The sequence below is a fragment of the Protopterus annectens genome, chromosome 13.part0 (genome assembly GCF_019279795.1).
Source record: "Protopterus annectens isolate FY-2018-M chromosome 13.part0, PAN1.0, whole genome shotgun sequence".
NCBI classification, from domain to species: Eukaryota; Metazoa; Chordata; order Ceratodontiformes; family Protopteridae; genus Protopterus; species Protopterus annectens.
Window position 1 is genome coordinate 186,694,965 of NC_056747.1, and position 18,697 is coordinate 186,713,661.

Genomic DNA, 18,697 nt, shown 5'->3' on the forward strand with positions numbered 1-18,697 from the left:
TCATCCAAGGTGTGGATGTGCCCACACCAAAGGCCTCCAAAAGTACCAACTGCTCCATACAGGGGGTATTGGTGGTCCAGCCCCTGAGCTGGCAAAGAAGCTCCAAGAGGTTATCAAAGAAGGAGTCACCCCACAGTGACTTAGGGGACCCCTCTCTCCTCCTTCGAGGTCAGGATGCTTAGTAAGAAACTCTTCAGGGAAGTCAAGGTGCCTCTCCTTGCATCGCTTCTTTCCGGAGACCTCCTACTCTAGCGAAGTTGAAGGAGAAGGGAAAGAGGCAGGAAGCCCTGCCAAGAGAGCGAACTGGAGACTAACCAGCATGGGCTGTCCAGGAATAGCCTAATGACTGGTCACAGGTACAAATGGGGATGGAACACCGGCTGAGGAAGACTGACCCATCTCCTGAATGGAGAACATCCTTTCCACAACATCAAAGGTGGAGATGGATGCTAACCTCCAGGAAACTTGAGTCACAGTATCTGAAGATACCAGAATATGGGGGAGCCACACCTTGCCCCAATGATGAGACCGAACCCGAGCTGTCAAAGGCTAAACCTTCAACTTGGAGCGAAGAACCCAAAACTGGGATGGTTGAACTTAACCCAGAAGTGCCAGCCTCAACTCCATGACTCAGAGGTCCACTTGGCTGCAACACAGCCAGAGTTGACTAAACCAACGTGGGAGCTGGAGCCGAAGATAACCAAACCATCAGATCTGACCCCAAAGGTGGGAATACAGCCAGGCCCGAGGACCTTGGATCCACAGTGACTGAGGGAGGAAATCAGGGTGACAAAGCTGAAGTTCTGGGAAGAGGTCCCAGACCGAAAGGGATAAGACTCAATTGCATCTGAGTTTTCAAAAAGGAGCTCATCAGCTGCTCTAAAACTGACTCTGTGAAACCGCTCACCGAACTCGATGACTGAGCGGACGATGTCACAGATGAAGACTTGGATGACCACTTGGAAGACAAAGAACTCATCTCCCAGATCTGAGCTACAAAGTCTTAGAACCAGGGCAGGGAAGGAAAAGACTCCAGCAACATCTGCAGTAGAGTGGATGGGGAGAAGGGGCAAGCTACCCAACCTGATGGAGCCCCTTTGACTAAAAAGGGACTTGGTACACCGAGGACTGGAAATATAACTTTGCTTATAGTCAGCACTAAGGGTGATTGGCTGCAAGTAGTTGAAATGATGCCAGTGTCAAGGCCACCAAAGCACTGGAAGGCCTTGGGACCTTTGGGTCTGGCAAGCCAGAAGACAGTCCAAGAGTGGAGACAGAGGAAGACCCCTTACAACCCCCTTTAGAGGTCTTGGGATTCCTTGGAAGTGTGGTAAGGTTTCCTAGATTCGTCCTTTGGCACCAATGAACCACCTGCTGGAAGGAGGCCCCTAAGCACTAACTCTGCCCATCTCTCATTCACTGCCCTAGACCTGAACTCCTTGCAGATTGACAAGGGGGAATCAAGATGGGCAGCCCAAAAACAATATACACACTTATTGTGTGCATCCTGTGAGTGCAGCTTATGCCACAGGCAATAGATTTTTTGAATCCCTTATCCATGGACAAGGTAGAACCTGTAACAACACAACACACTACACAGAAGAAAAAACACTATGCTAACTACACCTGGAGAAAGGAGAACAGCACTTCAAACAACAAACTCAGAGAAGACAAAAGCCAACTGCTAACTATAAACAAAGTGAGAATAACAAATCTAAACCTAAACCTAGCTAATCTAACTAACATATACTAAAACTAACCTAAAATCCACCATCTCTAAAGGGTAGGGGAAGAAATACATAACAAAAAGCCTACACAAAAAGCACCAAAAGGATATGTTTTCACAGAGCCACAAATCGAGCTGCAGGAATGGCAAAACTTAATCTGGGGTATCTGTTGGGAAGTGGGGGATTGTGGGAACGGGAGACAGAGCCCAATGAGTTGAATTCTGGAGGATTTGGCTGGCATCAGTTACGATTTGGATCTGAGAGCCCATAGGCTGAAGCCAGATGGAGAAGACAACATTGAATCAGATGTCTATGTCTTAACTGATAATTCAATAAAGGTATTTAAAAAAATTAACTTTTCACCAGACAGCTACCAAATATACAAGATAATCGTGTGGCAAGTACTTCTATTATAAACTATAATATGAATTGAGTAAGAAAGAACTACAGGTAATTCACACATGGTGAATCACTCTCCATGATAATCCCAGTCAGAATATGCCTGCCCTTTTGGTTTTCTGCTTTTTCAAACAACTTTCTGAAGCACAGCTTCAACGGCTCTAAGTTTCTTCTTGTTAAACCTTTAAGTATACTTAGAAACTCTGCTACAGTCAAAACTCTGGCTTTGGATGCCAATAAAATAGAACATATTTCCATTTTACTTGACGGTTTGCTTCATACATCACAAAAAGTAATGAAAAATATCAAGAATGATGTTTCATCAATTATGATGGGAAGTAAAGGTTGGCGTGAGTACTACTTATCCTAGTTCAGAGGACCAGAACAGCCCATAAAGACTCCATCTGCAGTAGTGGGGAAAATATGAAATGATTAAAGGGCAAACTACTCCTTCACAATGTAAACATAATTCCAGACACACTAGGAAGGCTCCACAGAACACAGTACAACGTCTGGATAGAAATATTTCCATACTGCCCTAGTGCATTACAGTTTAATTATAAGCACATCCTGCTAAATCAAATGCACAAAGATAAATTACACCAACCTTCGACCCATGAGTTGGTTTGCTCTTCTTAGGATCAGAGAATGCAGAAAGTGGAATTGTGGGCAACATGGGGTAGTCTGGACTTGGCCTAGAGACTGCTTCAGCTCCTTCCGGCATCACTGGTACCTAAAACACAAGAAAACATGAAATTTTATTCATAGCAGAAGTAATTTCAGACAAATATTTTTATGATTCCAAGAATAATTTGCAATGGTATGTTTACAGACAAGGAGATGCCAACTTCACCACCCTCAAACAAATTTGAATTTTTTTTTTTTTATGTCTTATTTTTTTCCAGTGACATGACCCACCCATTTACTGCATGTGAGGGAAAGCCAGTAATCAGAAGCTGTCATCCAAGCAGCTATCAGGGTTATTACTCAGTCTCATGTCTACTGCCTGCAAGGCAGTCTGACCTGCAAAGGATTCCTACAATGCTGCCCTGTGACTCATGGATGTTTCTGGATATGGGTTAAATTGCAGCAATTCTATGAATGTACCGCCTGGGAGATGTGCACAATTTTGTTATGTATTGCAGTACACCAACACCCATTTTTGCTGGATATTAGTCATGCAGAATGTTGGACTGACTCTTTTAACCCAGGACAATAGGTCACGATTCTCTCCCTCCTTGGAAGGCTCTTCCAGTGCCTGGACTGCCAGTTAGTTCTGGAGTGTCTGGTTCACTGTAAGGGTTTTAAATTTCCATGTCAATGAACTGGCAAAGGCAAGAAATTTCTAGGGTTCATTTAAAATAAAAATATTACAGTAATACTACAGCAGCCTCTACAACAAAAGGAGAGTGCTGCAGTATTGCAAACCTCTTTAAAAATGCAGCTTCTACTACAGTACCTTAAAGATGCAATGGCTGCTACTTACTTCTGTCTATCAGAATATACTTTGCACTGGTATTTTACTGTACCAATCACCACACAAGTACCTCGGTTTACAGTATTTCTCTCTCGAGTTTCATGTACAGCACCCTTCACAAGTCCCAAGGATCAGTGGTGCAATATACTCTATTAACTGCAACTTTGTTCCTTGCCTAAAATGGCCCCCTGTATGCAACCAGAACTGATACAGGGCTTCAACAAGCTGCTGGATTTTCATTCCAAATGCCAAAAATGATCAATTAAATAAAAGGTTCTGAACTCACCCCTCCAGCCTTGATGAGTTTGCGTAGGAATTCCTTGGTAGGGTTGTTAAAAGTTAGTTTCTCACAGCGTAGGTGGTTCACAGGTGGGTTACCTTCCAGGTTCAAGAAGAGATCATATTTAAAGCATACTTTCTTTGGCTCCTCCTATAAACAGCAACACATATTAGAGCATGGAAAATACTTGGAAACTCAATGACATTTTGCTTCAACAACAGATTTATGAACACTACCTTGAAAAACAGAAGTGCCACTAAATGTGCAGTTGACTGACTAGTTGAACAGCTCATCAAGGAAAGTATCAATTTCAAATGAAACATTTTCAATCACAAAAACTGGTAATTTCAACAATGAGTACTAAACTTTACCACAGTGTGCTGCACTGTTCTTCCGCCAACCTCCAAAAATCATAATTACGACTATACCATGCTCCAAAATACTGTGCAGTGATGCTGCACACCCCAAGTATGAGAATTAAAAAGAAAAAAAACATTTACAATGCATGAAAGCAAAGTGGCTCGAGTCCTACAACATAATGGATGTTAGTATAAAAGTTAGTATAGTTAAAGTTAGTATAAAAAGAGAAAATGGTGTTATCCTCCCTCTTTTGAAGGAGAGAAACTATACAAGTATTCCTGAAGTAACAGTAACCACCCAACCACATAGGGGCACGAACCTTAGTATGGATTCTAGCCTTATTGAATATAACGTGAGTAATTTGAACACGAACGACTTAAGCACCAGGACCAAAAAGGACTCCAGTATTAGATACATCATAACATTCAGTCTAGAAAGTAATATTACAAGAAACATTCTGCACAAAAATTGGACTACACTTTAATATGATAAAAAGTGTTCTATAACTTTTGGTAATTTACCCAAAGTAACCTTTAGGAAAGGTAAAAATCTTAAATCATTATTAGAAAGTAGATCTACAATAAATAAAGAGAAAGAAAAGGGGACTTTTGGTTGTGGAAGCTGCAATTACTGTAAATACATTAAGACAGGCAGCAAGCACACAAACAACAGGGCATATGTGCTTAATCACAAATTAAATTGTAACTCTAAACTGGTGTTGTATTGTGCATTGTGTTTAAACTGTATAAGTTTTTATATTGGGAAGACGGAAAGGAGGCTCTGTGATAGAATCTATGAACACACTAATGCTATCTCTAAAATGAAGATTGAAAATGCCTTGGTAAAACACATCTCATCCTTCCCAAATCATAATTTCAAATTTGTAGGGTTAGACTAAGTGCAACCTGATAGTAGAAGAGGCCCCTTTAACTTACTCTTAGAAGAACGCGAACTATCCTGACAACTAAGAACCAATGCTTTCCTAGAACCAGGACTGAATGAGCAATGTAATATTTCATGTCTCTTAAAGCTTAGAAGCTTGAATAGATAAATGTAGACAACTGTTTTATTTTATTTTACACACTTTTTTCTTGTCTGTGATAACTTATATAGGATCATTTGTGCTTAGTACCTGCTTTTATACAATTTAGAATCATTGTTATATACATTAGATTGTGGAAATACATATATATAAAATTTATTTTTATAAATGGATGTTTTTAATAATAGGGGTTGTAGATTAGGGCTTTATAACTTGGGTGTATATCATATGCTCCTTTAACGCTGCACCCAACAACCAATTGAGTTGGTTAGTTAATTGGTTAATTGAGGAAGAATTTGTATAAACAGTATTGACTGAGACATGTATTTTATCTGAAGAAGTCATCCTAATGTGAATGACGAAAAGCGCTTTATTAAAACTTGTTTGAGCTAAGTATCCCTTGCCTGGAGTTCTCTTTGATTTTTAACATAATGGATGTGTTCAGGAAACAGTCTCATTAAAGAATTTTGGGGCAAGTGCACTGAATTAACCTTTGAGCAGGTCTATCCTTTTTGAATGCTGGAGATTTGTTCGCCTTAATACAAAAACATAACTATAATGCCCTGGGGCAGGAATAGGAACAGACTGATGACTGTACCCAAGCAGAAAACTCAAGGTTGTTGCATCAAATGAAGGAAAGAGAGAATATCTGTATGGGGCACCTAAAAGAGAAGGTTTAAATGAGGTACTAGACTATTGTACTGTAAGCCTAGAAATAATTTACATACACTGCTCAAAGACAGAAACTAGCATTACATAAATAACTAATGTGTAACAAGAAGTGTGGAATATAACTGTACAGCAATATATAAAGTGAGCACCCAAAATAATGACTTACTGGATGAAGCACATCACATGACTGCATTAATCTCTAATGTATGCTCAGTCACAAAGGTCACAAACCACATCAAAAAAACAGAAATGAAGTCCCATTACAGCTCAATTTCCCTTTCTTCACTGCCTCTACAATTAGCACACAGCCTTTACATTATACACACACTTTTCTGAATTAACTCAAAATGAAAATACTCATCATTAACAGTAAAACGTAATTAAAACATCTAAAGTACAGCAAATACGGTCTCTCTCTGACAAGTTTCTTACTTTACCTTGCAAAAGTATTATTTAGACTGCGTTAACAGACTTTACCACAACTGTTTGTTGGCAGAATAAAAACATTCGTTTACTATAGGCTGTCATTAAAATAAGCAAGGTTGTTTGTACTTTCTCTGACATTTAACAGAACCCAGGTCACAACAGCATTTGGTAGTCTGCTTATTTCATTTACTTGATGTTCTGTTTACCAAAATGACTCTGCTTATTTTTTTAATTATGTATGTTTTGTTTACCAGAATGATCAGGTGGGTACTTTATTATACTCAATTCCTTTATTAATAATGATAACAACTGTATCCACATAAATGGCCTGGAAAGAACAGCTTCTAAGTAAAATTAAATTGTAGATTATGTACAATATAGAATGTGCTAAGGCCTGCACACAGGGATAAAGCCTAACTACACTCCAGACAGTACAATATACAACGTACTATGGCCTGCGCAGAGGGCTAAAGCATTAACTACAGCCCAGGCGGTACAATACACAAGGTACAAAGGCCTGCGCAGAGGGATAAAGCCCTAACTACAGCCCAGGTGACCCAGATTCAATTAGCAGCTCAGGAGTATAGGGTTCTGGTATGGGGGATGGGCATTTGTTAAAGTGTTCCTGGAGGGAACACATGGCCATAGAGAGCAGTCCTTACATGTAACACAAGAACACAAAGGATGGGGATACCAAAATAAATAAATCCTCCAGTGAAAGCAGTCAGTGGCATGCCCCTCCCCCCGAACACCCTTAGGTTCTGTGCTGGCCCCAGCTTTAGAAGAAAGATAGTTAGTAGTAGTTGGAGAGCCTGAGAGGCTGGTAAACCCAACAATGGACGTAACAATGTAGGAGCTAGAAAAAAAATGAAGTAAAGGGGGACCAAAAAATTTTTTATTTTATTTTTATTTTACATTTGTTAACCGGGCTAGTCTAGCTGGATATATGTCCATTTTCAGTGTACCAACAGCTCAGAATAAGGTTGGGTCACTAATCACTACAGAGAAAAATAAATTATTATACAGAACTTGAGAATACAATTACAGGATTAAAACCTATCTGCATAAAGTTAGAGCATGACATTCATAGTGACAGAGGCAGTAATGCAGAAACTGTTATCTCTGAAACCAAGTGGACACATGACGGAGACAGCTGAAACTTAAGAATGGAGGAATCAAGTTCAATAAAAACAAAAAGAAAGGAGGACAAAGAGAAAAATTCAAGGTAGGAGAGATGAATCCAACAGAAGGGTGGCAGAACTAGTAGAAGACAGAAAAGGTAGTATGGAAAGGAGGACATAAGCAATTTAATAATAAACTGATATGCATTAAGCGCGAAGTAGTAAGAGTTTACCATTTTATAGGGATACCACATAACCAATTTTTTTTAGGAAACAGAAATTAACCTTAGAAACAGATGAGGTTCTTCTATTTTCAAGTTTAGCATCTTGTGACACAATTCCAGTTATACATAATGACAATAAAATATATTTGGTTGTTTCATTACATTCTACACAGGGAGATTAGTCCTGGATGATTCTTACACTGGGCTGGTTGATGCAACTTGAGCACTTTCAACAATTTATATGGAATTCTGGGAGTACAGAAGCAGTGTGAATATATACGTGTGTGTGTGTGTGGGGGGGGGGGGGGGGTTGTTTTACGGCAAGCACTCCAAAAACACAACTCCAATTCTTGTGTGTTCTACGGCAAACGCACCAAAAAACATTTCATGCTTTCTATGTGCAATGCAAACAATAAAAATAAAAAATTATGTTGCCAGGGTTCATACTCTAATAACAGAGGGACTATAACAGTTACACGTTGGGACTTGGGAATGCATTTAATATGCACAGGAACCAAGCATCTTTCAAACAAACACATGGCAGCTCAAAACTTTCTTCACAGGTCAGTAATACGACTGCATAGCACAAAGAAATATCTTGCTTTTAGTATAGAGCACTTCTACTGGGGCTTGCATTGGGGCTTGCATTTAAAAAAAAAAAAAAAAGAAAAGGTCTGCATGCCACCAAACAAATGTAATCTAAAATCAAGACTGATGTTCCAAGTACGTCTATGGTGACTGATAAAGTACAGTTGTATACACTTACCATAAATGTAGATGTTAGCGTGTATTCACTGTTGCAGTCATCACATTTGCATTATCCCTGCCAGGGTAGCCCTCGGCCAGCCAAAATACCAGAGGCTTAGTATTTCTGCGTCAGTTGCTGTCGCTTCAGGAGTGACGTCAGGTCGTCAGTAGTATAAAGTAAGGCAGCTGACCCCATTACATCAGTTTTTCTTGCCCTAACCTGTCAGGAGCCCCCAAGCAGGAGCCAGGTTCGGGTGGAAGAACCCCAACAGAAGAAAGTAAATAACAATATGTTTCTTGTAAGGAATTAGAAGAAAAAGGGGGGGTGAAGAGAGGGAAACCAGGACTGCAACAGTGAATTCACTCGAACGTTTACATTTATGGTAAGTGTGAACAACTGTACTATGTTTTTCATGTTTCACTGTTGCAATCATCACATCTGGGTTGATTCCCAAAGCTGAGGAAATGGGTGGAGGCAGTCAAGGAAACTAAGGACTGGCTAGGATGCCTTGCAAGACTGCAGAGGCACCCTGCCCTGGATTTGAAGAGAGGCAGGTGGTAAAATTGTGAACAGATATCCAGGTAGCAGCCTCTAGGATGTCCCTGGTGGGGACTCCTCTGAGGAAAGCTGCAGAGGTGGAGGCTGCTCTGGTGGAGTGAGTCCTGACCCCCTTGGGGAGAGGCTTTCCATTTTGTTTGTAGCAGAAATGGATGCAGTGTGCTATCCATTTGGAAATAGTCTGTTTGGAGATGGCTTTGCCTTCTGCCCCTGTAGCAATGCTAACCAGCAATTGATCAGACTTTCTGAAGGATTCAGCCCTGTCTAGGTAGAATCTGAGCTGTCTGTGCACATCTAGAGAGCGCACAATCCTTTCTCCCTTGTTCTGGGGATTAGGAAAAAAGGTGGGCAAATGAATGGATTAGTTGACACCAACACTGGACACCACCTTGGGCATGAAGGATGGGTTAGTCCTGAGGGATACATTCTCAGCATGGAAGATGATGAACAGTTCCACAGCCATGAGTGCTTGCAGCTCGGAGACTCTTCTGGCTGAAGTGATGGCCTGAAGGACAGCTGTCTTCCAGAACAGAAATGTTAGCTCTGCAAAAGAAGCTGGCTTGAAGGGGGGGGGGGGGCAGGGTGAGCTTTTCCAACACAAAGTTAAGGTCCCAAGCTAGGGTCTGTGCTCTTCTGGGTGGCCTCAAGTTGCTAGCCCCTCTTAAGAAAGTACAGTTGTGTACATCTACCATAAATATAGATATTCGAGTGTATTCACTGTTGCATTCATCACACTTGGGTTATCTGCCTTGCAGATAGCCCTCAGTCTGCCCGAATACCAGACACTTACTATTTCTGCGTCAGATACTGTCGCTCCAGGACTGATGTTAGGTCGTCAGGGGTATAAAAACAGGCAGCCGACGCCATTACATCAGTTTTCCTTGCCCCAAATGTCAGCAGCCCCCAAATAGGGAGCTAGGTTATGTTGGGGAAACACCACCATTAAAAAGTAAATACCAATACTTAGTAGAAATAGCCATAGAGAGAGAGAGAGAGAGAGAGAGAGAAAAAAAGTACAGTTGTGTACACTTGCATAAATGCAGATGTTCGAGTGTATTCACTGTTGCAGTCATCACATTTGGGTTATCTGCCTGCAGGTAGCCCTCAGCTGGCCTGAATATCAGAGTCTTGGATTCCTGCGTCGGATGCTGTCTCTTCTTCCATGACGTCAGGTCGTCAGGGGTATAAAACATGCAGCCGACGCCATTACATCAGTTTTTCTTGCCCCAGATGTCAGGTGCCCCCACAATGGGAAGCAATTGTATGCTATGGTACACCTCCATCAAAAAGCAAATACACCAGAAACCTTAAATACACCAAACAAGAAGGAAAGGTATAGCCAAGAGAAGTCAGTGGGCTGGAGGGAGGGAGGGTAACCAGGACTGCAACATTAAATACACTCGAACATCTACATTGATGGTAAGTGTACACAACTGTACTATGTTCTTCATGTTTCACTGTTGCAGTAATCACATTTGGGTTGACTCCCAAAGCTAAGTAAGGGAGGAGGAAGTTAAAGAGCATTATGGCCAGTAATTAAGCCCTGCAAGACTGCAGTGGCAAAACCAGCTGTAGATTTAGAAAAAATAGGCATGTGGTAATAGGTTCATAGGTTGGTACTGAGCTATCTGCCCAAACGCATATATTAGCCCAGCCACGTTGTGCGGTATTCACCGCCCCTTTAGTAGTTCCCTAGACCCTTGTACTAGCAGCTAGTACTCTTGGCCCCTATCTAGTAGTGCTGTTGGTGTGATCCCCGGTGTGAACTTTCTGTTACCCATCCACTCATCAAGGTTCCTCTTGAAGAGTGATAGTGAGGGGCTCTGTCTTATGTAGATCGGGACCCTGTTCCACAGTAAGGGAAGTCTCTGCGAAGGGAATCTATCCCTCCAGCATGTTCAATTCATTGTTGTGTTGAGGTTTATATCCCTTGAGCGTGTAGCTCGAGTAGATTTGGTTTTGCTAAGATGGAGCATGTTCAACAATTCTGGGTTGGACATGGCTCTGTACGTTAAACATAGATCGCCTCTGAGAAAGCGGTATGCAACAGAGAACAGTCTTCGCTTTTTCAATCGTGCTGCATAGGGCAACTGTTTGAGGCCAGTAATTCTCTTGGTTAGGTACCTCTGTGGTCTCTCCAGCTGCTGGAGATGTCTAGCCAGGTACATTCCAATTGGTGCATTGTACTCAATAATGGGTCTGATGAGGGAAGAGTAGAGGGGCATCATTGCATCCTTAGATCTTGATGCAAACCCTTTCATGATCAGATGGGTCACATAGAAGGATTTTCTAACCACTTTGGCAACTTGGTTATCAAAGGAAAGCTGGCTATCTACTTGGGTCCCTAGATCCCTTATTTCTTCTTCAGATTTCAGGGGACTACCTCCTATATTGTAGCTTGCAGGTACTCTTATTTTTTCCAGAGGGGATTACTACGCATTTTTTTGCATTTAGCTTGAGACCATGGCTTGGTGAAGGTATGTACAGAGCTCCAGGTAGCAGCTTATAGGATGTCCCTGGTAGGGACTCCTCAGAGAAAGGCTGTAGAGGTAGATGCAGCCCTGGTGGAATGTGGTCTTATCCCCTGTGGTGTAGGTTTTCCATGCTGCTTATAGCAAAAATGAATGCAATGGGCTATCCATTTAGAAATTGTTTGCTCTGAAATGGCCTTCCCCTCTGCCCCTGCAGCAAAGCCAACTAGCAGCTGTTCAGATTTTCTGAGAGGCTTAGTCCTGTCCAAATAAAATCTAAGTTGTCTGTGCACGTCCAGAGAGTGCAGTATTCGTTCTCCTTTGTTTTGTGGATTAGGGAAAAAAGTAGGCAAATGAATGGATCGATTTAGGACCACACTAGACACCACCTTTGGCACAAAGAAAGGATAGGTCCTGAGAGAAACCCTGTCTGCATGGAAGATAACGAAGGGTTCCACTGCCATAAGGGCCTGTAATTCAGACACTCATCTAGCTGAAGTGATGGCTAGAAGGAAGGCTGTTTTCCAAGAAAGGAATTTCAACTCTGCAGTTGCAGCTGGCTCAAAGGGAGGGAAAGTGAGCTTTTCCAATACAAAGTTGAGGTACCAGGCTGGAGTAGGGGCTCTCCTGGGGGGTCTTACATTTTTGGCCCCTCTAAGGAATTGCTTTAGCAGGGGGTGAGAAAATAGAGGTGGCTCACTATTACAATGTGCTGAAATGGCAGAGGCATGAATTTTAATTGATGAGAAAGGTAGGCCCTTGTTGACATTTCTGTTAAGTACTGAAGAATATGAGGTAAACTGGGCACCGGTGGTGTCCATCCCCTTAGTCTGGCTCGAGGAACAATATCTTTTCCACTTTTCAGCATAGGAATTTCTAGCACTTGGCCTCCTTGCCTCCAGAATGACATCTAGCACCTGCTTACTTACTGAGGGATGCTACTGGTGAGCTCAAGGAATTAGCCAGGCTGCAAGGTTCAGGATTTGAAGCTGAGGGTGCAGAATCTGGCCCACCTGCTGGGACAGCAGGGAGGGGGTCTGAGGCAGGTGCCATGGTTCCAGTAGTGTCATACTGTGCAAGAGGGGGTACCAGTGCTGGCGTGGCCAGTCTGGCGCAATCAGTATTGTCCTTGGCTTGTCCTGCTTAATCTTTTGCAGAACCTTCAAAAGGAGAGGCAGAGGGGGAAAGGCATAAACTGAGAGGCTTTCCCAGGTAAAGGAGAGGGCATCCACTTTCCAGGCTTGACTGTGGGAAGTCCTTGTGCAGAATTTGTCCAATTGGTAGTTCTGAGGGGAGGCAAACAGGTCTACTTCTCGAGTCCCCCATTTGTTTCTCAAGAGGTTGAATATTTTTGGTTCCAGTTTCCATTAGTGTGGGTCCATGATATTTCTGCTTAGATTGTCTGCCAGTGAATTTAGCTTGCCTGGCAGAAACAGAGCTTGCAGGTGCACTTGATAGCTCAAGGTTGTGTTCCACAGAGCCATGACTAGTCTGCAGAGAGGGTACGAGTGGGTTCCCCCTGCTTGTTTATATACCACATAACTGTGGTGTTGTCTGTCTTTACCAATAATTGCCCTGGAAGAATGTGGTCCTTGAAGGCTCTCACAGAATTCTGTACAGCTAACATTTCATTTTGGTTGATATGCAGGTGCATCTGTATCTGGTTCCATTTGTCCTGAATGCACTGCCCTGCCAAGTGAGCCCCCCCCCCCCATGCATAGTCTGTTGTTAGGGTTTGGGCGGCAGGGGGTACAATGAAAGGGAGCCCTAGTTGTGGTAGCAGGCCTCTGCCACCAAAGGAACTCTGTCTTTATACAAGGAATGATAGGAATCATTGATTCCAGGTCCTGAGAATGTTGGCACCATAGGCTTTTTAGCTACCATTGTAGTTTCCTCATATGCAGTCTTGCATATAGAATTAGTAGAATGCAAGAGGCCATGAACCCTAAGGCTTGCAGATAGCTGGGTCTTTGTGGCAAGTAGTTTGAAGTAGGTTGTCAAATAAACTTGTTTCTCTGGAGTGAGGAAAACCATCTGGGAAGTTGTGTTCAATCTTGCTCCCAGGAATACAATCTGTTGGCAGGGTATTAGGTGAGATTTCTTTTCATTTATGGTGTACCCCAGAGAGGTTAGAAGTTTCTTTACGAATGCCAGATGTTTTAATAGCAAATCCTGGCTTTCTGCCTGAATCAGACAATCGTCCAAGTATGGGTATATTTGAATTTTTCTCTGCCTACAAAATGCAATGGCTGGAGCTAGACACTTTGTGAATACCCTGGGCGCACTAGATAAGCCAAAGGGAAGTGCAGAGAACTGATAGTGCATGGAGCCTGCCCTGAAGCGTAGGTATTTCCTGCAAGATTCCCTTACTGGAATGTGCAGGTAAGCTTCCTTTAAGTCTAAGGTTGCCAGCCAGGCATCTTTGCCTAGCACAGGAAGCAGCTGTTGAAGTGTTAGCGTTTTGAATTTTGGTATTACCAAAAAGGTGTTTAGAATGGAGAGATCCAGGATAGGATGCCAGGAGCTCTCTTTTCTGGGTACCAGGAAAAGTCTTGAATAAAAACCTTGTCCCCTTTCTTCTGCTGGGACAGGTTGAATAGCCCTGATACTTAGAAGAGAGAGAAAGTACAGTTTTGTACCTACCATAAATGTAGATGTCCGATAGATATGCAACTGCAGTCATAACACATGGGTTGTCCTGCCTCAGGCAGCCCTCGGTCGGCCGGATTCCAAAGTCTGTGTCCGGCGTCGGCTGGTGTCGCCTCCTCTCCAACGTCAGAACGGCTGGAGTATAAAGGCATCGGCTAACGCCATCTTCTTCAGTGTTTCTTGCCCCAGATGCCAGGTGCCCTCCTAGGAAGGCTAAATTTGGTGAATGGATAAACAATTCCAGACATGCACAACAGTAATAAACAGATACACCATAGAGATACCCCCAGCTAATAGGAATATGGGTAGTGGACCCATAAAAAAGGTTGCAGAGGGGTAGGAGGGTGGGAGAATCCGACTGCAGTTGCATATCTATCGGACATCTACATTTATGGTAGGTACAAAACTGTACTATGTCCTTCAAGAATGCAACTGCAGTCATAACATATGGGTTGAATACCATAGCCAAGCTGGGGGTGGTTGGAACTAAGAAAGTGATGGTGTAGCTAAAATGCCCTGCAGGACTGCCGAAGCAAAGCCTACTCTGGATATTTAGTATAAAGGCAGGTTGTAGTGCTTGGTGAATGTATGCACGGAGCTCCATGTAGCAGCCTCTAGAATGTCCTTTGTAGCCACTCCCCTTAGGAAAGCTGTGGATGTGGCTATAGCTCTGGTGGAGTGTGGCCTAATATTGGCTGGCACACCTTTTCCATGAAAGGAATAGCAGAATCTGATGCAATGTCCAATCCATTTTGAAATTGTTTGCTTGGAGATTGCTTTTCCCTGTACTCCAGCAGCACAGGCTACAAGCAGTTGGTCAGACTTTCTGGTGGCCTTAGTTCTGTCCAAGTAGTAGCGTAGTTGCCTGTGTATGTCCAAAGTATGCAGCAGTGCTTCCCCCCTGTTTTGAGGATTGGGGAAGAAAGTAGGCAGGTGAATGGCTTGATTTAGAAACACCCTGGAAATTACTTTTGGCATTAATGAAGGATTGGTTCTTAGAGAGACTCTGTCCTGATGAAAAATGAGAAAAGGAGGTACTGCCATGAGTGCCTGTATCTCCGATACTCTTCTTGCTGATGTGATTGCCAATAGGAAAACCGTTCTCCATGAGAGAAATTGCATTTCTGAAGTTGCTGCTGGTTCAAAGGGAGGAAGAGTTAATTTTTCCAAGACGAAGTTGAGGTCCCATGCAGGTACTAGCGGTTTCCTGGGAGGTTTGATATTCTTTATCCCCCTTAGGAACTGTCTTAGCAAAGGATGTGAAAACACAGGTGGATCACAATTGTATTTTGCTGAAATTGCTGAGGCATGAATCTTTATGGAAGAATATGAGAGACCAGTATGAAACATTTCTGCCAAGTATTCCAATATCTGAGGTATACTCAATACTGCTGTATCCTGACCCCTGCTAGCATTCCAGATGATGAATCTCTTCCACTTGGCTGAATAGGTTTTTCTGGTGAAAGGTCTGCGTGCTTCCAGTAAGATCTCTTGAACATTTTTGGAAAGAGAGATATCGGAAGGAGTTATGGTAACCTCCAGGCTGTCAGATGCGATGTTTTCAGGTTTTGATGAACCGTCCTGTAATTGTGTTGTGTTAGAAGCAGAGGCCATAGGGGCAGAGGCCACGGTTTGGTCCGAGTTATGCTCAACAGCAATGGGTACCAGTGCTGCCTTGGCCAGTCTGGAGCTATCAAAATGCCTGTTGGTTGTTCTGCTTTGATCTTCAGTATCACCTTGGACAGCAGTGGTAGAGGAGGAAATGCATAAACTGTTAGGGACTTCCAGCTGAAGGAGAGAGCATCCGTTTTCCAGGCTAGAGGATGGTGGGTCCTTGTACAGAACTTTTCCAGGTGATGATTCATGTGAGAAGCAAAGAGATCTATGTCCGGTCTTCCCCATGTCCTTGTTATTTGTGAGAAAATGTGAGGATGCAGCATCCATTCGTGTGGATCCAAGAAATTTCTGCTCAGCTTGTCCGCCAGTATATTGTCCTTGCCTGGCACAAACTGGGATTGCAGATGTATCTTCAGACTTAGGGATTTTTCCCAGAGAATCATTGTTAGTCTGCAGAGGGGATAAGAACGAGTGCCTCCCTGCTTGTTTATATACCACATAACAGTGGTGTTGTCTGTCCTTATTAGCAATTGTCCTTGTTGAAGTGATTTTTCGAAAGTCTCGATTGCATGTATCACTGCCAACATCTCTTTTTGGTTTATGTGCAGATGCCTTTCCCTTGGTGTCCATTGGCCTTGAATGCATCTGCCCTCCATGTGCGCCCCCCATCCATGGTCTGAGGTGTCTGTTGTAATCGTTTGACCTGCTTGAGGTTTGTTGAAAGACATGCCTTTGTTTAACTGACTTGCTTGAGCCCACCACAAAAATTCTCTTTGCAGACATGGAATGAGTGGGATTACGTCCTCTAGGCTTTGGCTGTGTTGGGACCATAAGCTTTTTAAATACCATTGCAGCTTTCTCATATGAAGTCTTGCTAAAGGTATCAGGAGAATGCAAGATACCATGAATCCCAGGGCCTGCAGGATTTTCCTTGCAGTCAGCTGGGAGAGCTTTGCTAGGCTTTTGAAGTACTCTGGTAACTGCTGTTGTTTTTCCTCTGTGAGATAAGCCATCTGTGTTTTTGTGTCCAGTTTGGCTCCTAGGAAAATAATCTGTTGGGATGGCAGAAGTCTTGATTTCTGAATGTTGACTGTGTATCCCAAGGCCTGTAGTAACTGAATGATGTAGTCCAAGTTTGTTATCAAGGTTTGCTTGTTGTCTGCTTGTATGAGGCAGTCGTCCAGGTAAGGGTATATTTGAATCCCCTGGAGTCTGCAGTGTGCCACTACTGATGCCAGGCATTTCGTGAACACTCTCGACACAGTAGATAAGCCAAACGGCAATGCTGAGAATTGATAATGCTCTGTCCCTGCAAGAGATCTGAGGTATCTTCTGCAGCTTTGTCTGATTGGGACATGCAGGTATGCCTCCTTGAGGTCCAGAGTGACCAGCCAAGACCCCTTGCCCAGCATGGGAAGGAGTTGCTGCAACGTCAGCATTTTGAACTTTGGCACAATGAGATAAGTATTTAGAGTAGACAAGTCCAGTATAGGTCTCCATTTGTTTTCCTTTCTTGGAACAAGGAACAGTCTTGAATAAAATCCCTGGCCTTGTTCCAGTGGAGGGACCTTTTCTATTGCTTTTATATTTAACAGCTTTGAAACTTGAATGAGTGCCTCTGCCCTTTGATGAAGTGGCAGGTTTGGCATGCCTTGTCTTATTGGTAAAGTATGGAAGTGGAATCTGTAACCTTTGTCTATTAAATCCAGAATCCAGTTGTCCTTGGTTAAGATATGCCAGTTTTTTGAGAATAAGGATAATTTTCCGCCCAAAGGAGCTTCTCTTTGAGCCTTTGTAGGCGGTATGAAAGTCGAGTCATTGTGGTTGTCCTTGTGGTGCAGCTGGGCTGCCTGCGCCACTTCTTTGATTTGGTGGTTGCCATTGGCGGCCCCTGTAGGAGCCTCGGTATTGCCCTCTACCTCGGGCACGCCTGTTTTTTCCCCTTTGAAACTTGTCAGTGTCTGGAAAGGACCAATTCTTTGAAGGCCAATTCCTGCTGAATCTGGCTGGCTGAACCTGGAGGAAATCTTTGACTGTCTGTACTGATTTTGCTTTTTCCTCAATGGACTTCAATACATCTCGTGCATTAGCACCAAAAAGCTTCTGTTTTTCCAGAGGTGCATCAAGTAACTTTACTTTAACATGGTCTGGTAGTGGCTGTTCTTTTAACCAAGCATGTCTACGTATAACAGCCCCAGTCATAGCTGCCCTACATGAAGCCTCCAATGCACCATAACCACACTGAAGAAAATGATTGCTAACCTGCTGAGTGTTATGTACTAGATCCTGCAATGCCTTTCTATCAATAGGCTCTGGAGAGGCTAGCTTTTTCTGTAAATCATCCAGTAAAAAATCCTGGTACTGAAACATATGAAAAAGGCAGTTAAGTGACCTCATGGCCAGGGTGGTAGAGGTATAAACTTTTTTACCCCAACTCTCCAGGGACCTAGCTTCCCTATCCGCTGGCAGTGGATTCTTGGCTGTGGAAGTAGCCACTCCCTTGGGGCCCTGTGAAATAGTTTCTAGATCCACAGAATGGGCCTTAAAGAGATGTTTGTGGGTGTCAGGGACCCTATAATATCTGTCTGGCTTGACAGGAGCTGGAGGGAGAGAATCAGAGTTAGCACTGGAGTCGGAGAAAACATCATCCAGGACATCCATAACAGGAGGGATAGCTAAAGGCCTGTGCTGGGGTAGCTTAAGGAAGGTACGTAGCCTTTTCCTGGAATCAGAGAATTCCTGACCCTGCCATTTAAAATGCTCCCTCATAGAATGTAAGACTTCACCGAAGGAAAAATCCTCTGGAGGAGAGGCAGAGGGAATTGATTCCTCAGCATCAGAGTCCTCATAGGCCTGGAAGGATTCTTCTTTGGTATCTGAAGGCTCAGAATCCCCAGAGGCTTCATCTGAAGAGAGGTTGTCGGCC

At 43.1% G+C, this 18,697-nt stretch overlaps 1 protein-coding gene across 1 annotated transcript in view; it reads right to left on the reverse strand.

Moving 5' to 3' along the window:
• The window catches only part of MLLT1 (MLLT1 super elongation complex subunit), a 767,946-nt gene that overhangs the window by 377,419 nt on the left and 371,830 nt on the right, over positions 1-18,697 (reverse strand). Inside the window, exons 4-5 of the mRNA XM_044090764.1 lie at positions 3,890-4,033; positions 2,734-2,859 (exon numbers count right to left, since the gene is read on the reverse strand). Of these exons, the coding sequence (XP_043946699.1) occupies positions 2,734-2,859; positions 3,890-4,033 (270 nt within the window). The remainder of the gene's footprint in view (positions 1-2,733; positions 2,860-3,889; positions 4,034-18,697) is intronic.